The following is a 9,841-nucleotide window of genomic DNA, read 5'->3' as shown; positions in this document are numbered from 1 at the left end:
ACGGTGCCTATTGGGCGACTCTGTAGGTACATACGTACGACTCCGCAAGATCACGTGCAACTTTCCATATTGAGGAGTTTTATAGCTACGTCTCGGTAGTAGGATAAACAGGGGCGCCTACACGCGTTCGACTTCGACCGCTTCGAACAGAAGTGGTCAATAAGACAAACATTCGCGAACCCGGGATTGCATTCGTGAAACGTGAATACCGGGAGTACCATCGAAGAAAAGAGATGTTCTCTGCTCGCACGGTACAACGTCTTGTAGCCGTAATGCCATTGACTAAGTAAAGCTATACAAGGACAGAGAGTACAGACGTTCGTGTTTCTAGAAGAAAAGTCTTATCATTCCAAGAAGTTTAAATATAATTTCTTCTTTAAGCATTCGAATGTTTCCTATTATTATCCCGTGTTGATTACTCATTTCGTACTTGAACGTGTAACGACATAAATGTAATTCCAAACTTTCAAAAATTCCAATTTTCTTATGTAAAAAATAAAAGTAAATCAAATACAAGTAAGGATAGGTAAGGAAGGGTTTATAAAGAAATAAAACAAATTTAAATATAAAAAGTGACACTCAGTTTTATTAAGTATACTGTACTTAATTCAATACAATTCTTACAGCACTATATCTTATATTTTACAACATATATACAAGACAAATAATTATATACACCTGTTAAATATTAATTATACACTATTATATACATTATATACTATTATATAGATTAGAATTAGTCCTAAAGTTCAGACATGTCTAGTAAAGCATTTAAATGTGTTGGCATCCAATTCATGCCATTGTGACAAACGAATAAAACATTTCCATCTATATAAGCTTGGACATTACCAACTTTATAAACTTGCTTTGCTTCCCTATACCGATTCGGTATTGGCATAAACAATATACCATTGTCCTCGCACTTCTTTTGTACAAGATCTTTGAAACCCAGAGGTATTTGCGATGCTGTTCTAACTGCTTCGGCAAGTCTCTGCAAAGGAAAGGAAAGAATGTAATATTACAATCGAAGTTAATATAGTTATCTTACTTTATTATGGGTAGGCAAAACTAAATCGTACCTCCATTCTTGGTTGAGCTGTTGAAGGCATTTGTGACATAGTAGGTTGACTTCTTTCTAAGCTCGTTAAATAGGAAACTTGTTCCATTGCACCCGGTTGATGACTCTGTGGCACGGAAGCTGCTCTATGCATTATGTCTAACGCTTTTTTGAAATGTTCTGTAAGTCAATAAGCATATGAGTATAAGTTGATGATTTTGTTTGATTAAAGGAAATTCAATATTTTTTATCCTGAATACACACCTTTCACCAACGGCTCGGCCAATATTTTTTCACTCAACATACTTTTCCATCCCATATACCAATTTGTAACTTGATCATAGTTAGGAGAATGATTTAGCCACAAGGCCAAAACTTGTAACCATTTAGGGAAAAAGAATTTATCCAACAGGCCTGCCATTATATGAGATGGAAGTAAGTCCTTCCATTCGTATACCCAGTTCCATTGATCTAAATGTTGCTGGTGGGGATTTATAACAAATTCTGAAAGTGCTATTTGCAATTTTGGGATGATATTTTTCACTAGGAAGGCTTCCATATCTCCTTTTGCGAAAACGTTAGACCATGGTTGTAACATTAATCTGGCAGATCTGTCGGACGGATGCCAACCACCCAATGCGGATCCTAATTTACGTCGTATTATTGGATATATTAAAGTATCTAAACGATTTCCTAAAATAATAATATAACGTTATTGAAATAGTTTCTTTGTGTTTTCATATAACTAATGGTGAATTTTTGTATGTATATGTACGTAAAAGTGGTATCCAAGGATGAATCCATGTGTGAATGGGCACTGTATCAGTAAGGGGATTCCATTCTTCTACTTCCAAAGTGAGTTTGGGGAGAACCAGCATATCTAAAATATTTTCTAATATCCAATTTGGAAGTAGTGGGATCCAATGTTCTATTAATTCAATTAGTGGTTCTGGCTGCCTACATGTCCATTGTCTATAAAAAAAAAAAGAAAGAAAATGAAGGGTATGGTAAATATACATATACATAGTACTACTGAAGTATGTTAACGAACAAATTTTCTGTAAAACAAACTACTTACTGTACAGCACCTCTGATTGATGGCATCCATGAATTCCAAACAAGATGATCATATGGGTGCATAGTTCTTGTTTGAAGAGTGGTGGTGGTACCACTCTCTAAGATACTTTTCCATTGATCGAATAATTTAATACATTGTTTTGGTTGCATCAATGGATTCCAACTAATTAAACAATCTTTTATTTTTGGACCAACAAAACTGCTAGCTAATTCACCCAGTTCGTACATTTTATATTCCTCGTAATATTTATCTTGTAAATCTTTAAAAGCGTCCGCAGTTTCTTCTAACGTTAATTGATTTGTTTCATCCATCAATCTGTCTACGATTGCAAGAACGTTTTCTAACGTATCTATTAATTGACCGTGTTGATCTATAACTTTGGACAAGTTTCTCTTCTCTGCCTCTAGTGCAATTACTCTATCGCTTAGATGCCGTGTCCTTCTATCGTTTTGTATAATATCTTGCTCACACATATCCACAAGTATATTTAAATTATGCTGAAGTTCTGGCAATGCAAAATTAACTTTGGACTTTTTATCAGTAACTACGACGTTTTCGTCGGGTCGCTGTTGACCTCCAGCTATAGCATGATATCCACTAAGAATTCTTTGTTCCGGTCCAGTCATATCTATAACTTTGACCCTACTCATCTCGTTGGATATTCTTATCTTTCTGTTAGGTTTCAATTTCCCATCTTCCAAAACTTGATCAACACTTCGATATACATAATTTACTTTTTTCTTAGCAGTATTTCCATCTCCTTTCCTCCACTGTGATAACTTAGCTTTGGGATCTTTCCCTTCTTCTATTTCTTCGTCTTTCTTCTTTTCTGCAACTTTAGGACCTTTTTCCGGTCCGTAAGCACCAATCGCACCTCTACCTTTCCTCAGATGTGCTTCAACTGGCGCGCTTATACCTTGTAACTGTTTACCCAATCCTTTTCCAGGTTCAAAACCCATCTAAATAATGAACAGAAAAGCAGATATAAGTATATCTGTACGGGAGTATCAACAAAATAATTATTGTTTGTTAAAATAATTATATATACCTGTAGCAACAACTTGGCACCGATACCTTTCGTATAGACTTCCCAACTTCCCATTCCACTTTGCATTAATAAGGGGTTTACTTTATGCTTCTTTTTACGTAAACCTGCAATATCCCCATCTGTATTTAACGAAAACGACGTACGTTGATGCACAGAACTCGGCTTCTCATCTTCAGAACTATTGGCGAAAAGAAAGTTTACCGATTAGAATACTTGTACCAATATTATAAAATGAAATAAATAAGTCTAAAACGAAGTCTACATAATTAAATAAATAAAAAATCATCTTTAAAATTCACCTTGAGCTATTTGGAAATTCTCTTTGAGATTTGCTCTCATTGTCGCTTTCATCGTCATCTTTGTCCTCTGTCTCCTCTTTAGGCTTCCCAGCTTGTTGAATACCTCCTGCTACAAAATTTACAGGAGTCGTATAATTCTTGGGTCCTTTATCAAATGTCTTAAACGATGGTCTAGCAGATAATTCATCTTCGTCGCTATCATCGCCCCAAACACCTGAAATGAAATATGAAATATGAAATATGAAATATGAAAAATGAGTTTAATATTATACTGAATAGACATTATAGTTATTAAACAAAGAACTTACCAAGCATTTGTTGTTTTTTTGATAATTTACGCCTAGGACGATTAATATTGAATTCATTCTCGAGATCGTAATCCGTGATTTCGAAGCTTTCTACTTCGTTTTCTGACATTTTGCTAATGTCTATTATTATACTGTCTGTACAAATTTGATAAAAGCTTGTATTCAACAAGTTTTCAATCGATTTATATTTATATTTCTAAAAAATATAGAAATAAAACGGAACGGTAATGTAACTATCGAACAGTAGAGGTTATGTTGCGTTTCGTTGTCACAAAACTGAACAGTCTCAGCTGATTGTATTTAGCAGTGTTGCCAACGTGTGTGGAGTGATGCGCGTGGCACAGCTACTTGATATATATATATATATTGACAACTCAATTACAAATTAAGAAACTTTTTCGATAGTTTTACAATTATGTATTTGCGTTCTGTTACTACGTTCGGACTTAGTAACGACAGCGAGTCAAAAGAATGATTCAACTCGAAATCCGTCCTCACACACAACCTTCTTCCTTGACCGTTCAAACTGAACTAAATGGTTAAGTGAAAGTTCTTTAGCTGCGCCTTATTCGTCTAGGCGGGAAAAAAAATTCACAAGAAGATGGGAAATAATTGAGAAGGAAATAACACGGAAAAAAGAGAATACAATTCCTAAGAAAGTTTACAGGAGCTGCCGAAGGTAATATATCGAGAAATTCTAATTGTTAGTTTGTTACCGTCCACAACAAATAATCTAAAGTTAACTAACAAAATGCCTTTTTGTTTCCTGAACTGCTTCTTCCTATACGACTGCTTTTAATGAATAACCGGACAATATACTGTTTTCCGTTCGTACTGTGTAGTATAATTGATCATTTAAATTATACGTATTAACACTAAATCTACCGACACTTCGTGTATACCTATTCCTATCTGTGCGATCAAGATAAGTTGTGATTAAGTAATAGTTTTTATGAAGAAGTAATAGTTTTTATGATTTAACTTAGATAATGTTTAATTTATAACTAAATGTATATAAAATACTTTCATAAAATTTCGCCCAAATTTATTTTTGTATAATTTCAATCATAGACTTAAATAGAATTACACTTTTATTTATATAGAGATGTATCTTATTCAACTTCGCTGCATTTTTTACAAATTATCTTATTATCAAATGTACATTTGCCGCATAAGTATTTCCGGCATTTTAAACAAAGTTTCATAATTTCCTAACCTATACAATTTTTTACTTGACAAGTTTTTTTGTAGTAATGAATCTGAACTTGTTGATAGTTTTATTGCATGTTTTTTTATACAAAAGTTGTATTGCGATTCTTTATACAAAAGTTGTATTTTCGTTCAGTCGCGTGGAGACACGATCGCGTTGAAACGCGTCAACGCTTGTCGCGAGCGCGTTGAAACGCGTCAACTCTTGTCGCGATCGCGTTGAAACGCGTCAACGCTTGTCGCGATTCGTGATGTTTGGGCGCGATCACGTTTTGCTGAAAACATACATATGTCTACGAATGTATATGTGTACGTACTATCTATTGCAGGCCGTCTACCTCTTCAGGAACTATTTAAACGTTGCTCGTATTTGCCACGACATTAATACCTAAATAATCGATCTATCGTACGTTACGTTCAAAATTCCCTCGCATCTAGACCGGTTTCACTCAATGTACATAGTGTGTGCATACACACTAGTAAATATCTACGAGCACGCGATTGTTTTCGTAGATTAATTTACATCTAAAATTGCAAATTTATCGCGAAAGAACTTAATTATCAACTAATCTTACTAAAGATCGTAACGCAACTGTTAGTAATTGTTACATGACTGAACGATTAGGAATAGAAAATGAGCGGAGTGCTTGAATCAACCTTAGAATTATCTTACGAGCCCGTTAGATTTGCAAATCGAATCGCTTCAAGCGGCAAAAAAGAAAATAAATTTGCTATAAAGCTGTAGTCGCGGTTGTCGAACGTTACGTTTATTTAATTTCTTATCGTTTCTATAAAAATCACGGAATGTGCCGTATATCCTTAGATATATTAGATAGACAAAGTTTCGTTATAAACAATGAAAAGAGGACAAACTTTATATACGCATATACAAATTTTCCGGTAAAGGATGATACGAGTGAAATCACTTACGCATAAATCGTAAGTGAAACGCAATTACTCTCTGTTCCAGGAAACTTTGATCCTCGAAGAGCGTAAAAGCATCACGACTGAGAGCGCGGCGTGTCGTGATGCCGGCTTACTCTTTCACCTGTTATTAAGGAGACTTCATTCACCGCGATACGATGGTGTCACACACTCAAGAAAACTATCCGCTTAGTAACCAGATAGACCGAACACCCTGCATGCCGCATCTGTTGAAACAATAGACTAACGAGACCCTCCCAAAGGGACTAGGTCCTCGGTAGAGGAACCTTCCCAAACCAGCGTAAAACAGTCTGTCGTAGCATTTCGAAGTTATCTGTTGTAACCGTCACTCTGTTGGATTTCTGCAATAAATCTAATCTTTGCGTATCAAGTTCTATTTCCTTCACCCTATTCGTGAAAGAATCATATCGTTCGTGCCGCGGCGCGAGAACATAACCGGTGATCTGTTAATTTCGCGATCTTTTGTGTCTCCGACGTGACAAAATTGGCGATCCTGCCAGGATCCATTCATCGCATCAAGAGGAAACTTCAAAGGGAAGTCTACGGATTTTACAGCGCAGGACCACGGTCGCCTCCTTGATCAAAAGAATATTTTCCTTCTGAAAATATCGCGTCTATCAAGATGAATCCAACTGACACGAATACGGCAAAGCAGAGTGAATTAATTATGACTATACTCGAACAACTTCAAAATCTGATTCACGAGTTCAGAAACTTTAGAAGTAATACTGATCAAAATATGAACAGAATAAAAGAATTCGCGGAAACTTGTGATAGAAGTCGGACCAAAGAAATACGAGGCCTTGCAAAGGCTATGGAACTAAGGTACGACACCGAAACTGACCAACCGCTCACGAGCACGCCTTTAGCAACCGGTGTTGACCAAATGACAGACGACGAAACCGACGAATCAAATGTTTCACGAAGACAACGAAGTAATCGCGTTACGACTAGACAAAGAAACGACCGCAACGAAGACCAAGGGCTTGACGCAGACAAGGCCATACAAACTATCGAGACACTACGGGGTCGAGATGACGTTAGGCGTTGAAGATTTCATCTGATCGGTCCGCAAAGCAAGAGCCAGATGTAAGACAAGTGACAGAGAGCCATTATTAGACCTTATATTGATCCAAAGAATTACCGACGATGCAAAAAGAAATATACGGTATCTAAAAATTGACTCGTTCGAAGACTTGTATTCGTGCTTGAGACAACATGTGCTAACACCAACAACTATCAACAATTGTAGGGACAAACTAAAGAATTTGAAACAAGGGGCAACAGAAAGTGTACAATCTTTCAATTCTAGATTCCGACAACAGCTCAATGAACTGAATTACGCAGTTCAAAACGAAAATCGTACACCAACCGAACGACGCATAGCTATAGATATTGAAGAACGCGAGGCGCTTAAAACATATTCACTCGACCTACGACATGAAATAGGACAGATGGTAGTGGTTAGCGACCCGAAAAACCTGTACCTTGCCCAACAATTAGCCGCTGATAGAGAACAACGGCTACGGGAAGCGAATCGTGTCGCCAACCGCCCAAGGAACCAATCTTACAACACCATACCAGCATCCAAGCAAAATATCACCGACCCACGACTGCAAACTTTTGCTCGGTCATCTGGCCGAACATTAGACGACCATGTGAAACCGAAGTGTCCCGAGTGTTTACGAATCGGACACACGGCCGGAGGTTGTTACCCCCGAAATTTTCCATTTGCCAACCAAGGAAAAATTCCACCTCGAGTAAACCAGACAACGGAGAACCCGGAAGAAACGTCCCAAGAGTTAATTGTACCACCACCGGAAGATTATCGTCGATCGTGCTGCAACGAAGAGACGGAAAAAGAGCCAGATTTCTCGTCGATACCGGAGCAGGAATAAATCTCATAAAAGAAACCGCTTCACTGAACGCCCAAACCTCCAGCCCAAAGACTTTCCTAATGGGAAACGACAAACACACCACCGAAAAAATTTGTAACCTAAATATGTTCAAGAAGGATCATCGATTCCATATAGTTCCTGACAATTTTCCCCTAATCGAAGACGGAATAATCGGACTCCCATTCCTTACGAAGTACCGATATAACGTCACTAACGATAAATTGACCCTGGACGAGATCACATTACCTTTCCAGAGCACCGATAACGAGATAGGACCAGGCGAAACTTTAACCTCAACCCAATACATCGGAAGAAAGCCCATGCTTTATGAACACTGGTAAGCAAACCTGCCATATTACAAACAAAATAGAAAAACCCGATAGATCAACGCAAATTAATAAATTTGCGCGAGTAATACGCACTAAACATATTGATCCAGAACTTCGAGAACCTCTCGAGAAAATCCTTATTAACTACTTAGACGTTTTTAACATGGAAACAGACTCACTACCATGCACTAACTTAACCGAACATACGATCACGCTCAAAACAGACAAACCCATAAACGTCAAGTCTTATAGACCGCCCGAATGTCATAAAAAAGAAATCGAGACTCAAATCAACGACATGTTACACCAACGCATCATAGAACCATCGGACAGTCCATATAACGCACCAATTTGGGTAGTTCCAAAGAAATTAGACGCATCGGGTAAACAAAAGTGGAGGATTGTTATAGACTTTAGGAAGTTAAACGAGCAAACAGACCAAGACGCGTATCCTTTACCGAATGCGGACGAGATACTCGATCATTTAGGCGAGGCAAAATTTTTCTCAGCCCTAGACCTCTCGTCAGGATTTCACCGGATACCTATGGAACAAAAATCAAAAAAATATACCGCGTTTTCAACTCCACAAGATCACTTTCATTATAATCGCATGCCCTTCGGACTCAAAAATGCACCGGCAACGTTCCAACGCATGATGGATACCGCGCTACGGAGCTTAGTAGGAAATAACTGCTTTGTATACTTAGACGATATCGTAATATTCGGAAGCACCATCCGAGAACACAACCGAAATCTAGCTGTTGTATTAGACAGATTACAAAATTTAGGGTTAAAGATACAACCAGACAAATGCGAATTTTTAAAACCGGAGTTAGAGTATTTAGGACACGCAGTAGCAAAAGAAGGAGTAAAGCCTAACCCCGAAAAGATCCAGGCCGTGAAGGATTTTAAAATACCAAAAACCGCGATTCACGTAAGATCATTCTTAGGACTCGTTGGGTACTATAGGAAATTTATACGCAATTTTTCCAAAATCGCGAAACCACTGACGGACCTCGCAAAGAAAGACACTCCGTTCCACTGGACCGATAAACAACAGCTTGCATTTGACACACTGAAACAAAAACTCTGCGAAGCTCCTGTTCCGCGGTACCCGGACTTTGAAAAAACATTCACGTTAATAACAGACGCAAGTAACGACGGATTAGGAGCAATACTCTCCCAGGACGGACATCCATGTTGTTACATATCCCGAACCTTAAACCCTCCTGAGAAAAACTATTCCACAACCGAAAAGGAGTTACCAGCGATAGTATGGTCAATCAAAAGACTGAGACAATATTTGCTTGGTAGAAAATTTAAGATTCAAAGTGATCATCGAGCTTTGAAGTGGCTAAAAAATGTTAAGGATCCCTCATCGAGACTCGTGCGATGTCGCTTGAGACTCGAGGAGTATGATTATGAAATAGAATACAAAAAGGGAAAAGAAAATACACCTGAAGACGCTCTGTCCCGATTGTATCCTATCACCAATGAAGAAATTCAATCCGGCTTAGAAAACCCGAATTATTACGACGAATATATCGACTGGAAAACAAATATCACCCAGCTCCAATAATTCAAAAGATTAACAGACCACGCTTTAAACAAATTACAAAGACCGAATTAGGAGACTTTAACGAACAGCACTGGTTGCATAGATTAATTAA

The 9,841-nt window shown here is 37.7% G+C and overlaps 1 protein-coding gene across 1 annotated transcript; it reads right to left on the bottom strand.

The window, feature by feature from the left end:
* Positions 1–616: 616 nt before the first annotated feature.
* Positions 617–4,267, bottom strand: LOC139994201 (tuftelin-interacting protein 11-like). The gene is made up of 8 exons (XM_072016627.1): positions 3,791–4,267; positions 3,483–3,696; positions 3,184–3,361; positions 2,136–3,094; positions 1,833–2,029; positions 1,322–1,750; positions 1,080–1,237; positions 617–991 (listed from the first exon to the last, which is right to left on the bottom strand). Exons 1-8 carry the CDS (start codon positions 3,897–3,899, stop codon positions 743–745), a joined length of 2,493 nt encoding a protein of 830 aa, XP_071872728.1. The 5' UTR covers positions 3,900–4,267; the 3' UTR covers positions 617–742.
* Between the last annotated feature and the right edge of the window lie 5,574 nt (positions 4,268–9,841).

This window comes from Bombus fervidus, chromosome 14 (assembly GCF_041682495.2).
Source record: "Bombus fervidus isolate BK054 chromosome 14, iyBomFerv1, whole genome shotgun sequence".
Lineage (NCBI taxonomy): Eukaryota > Metazoa > Arthropoda > Insecta > Hymenoptera > Apidae > Bombus > Bombus fervidus.
This window is presented reverse-complemented; position numbering and strand designations above follow the sequence as displayed.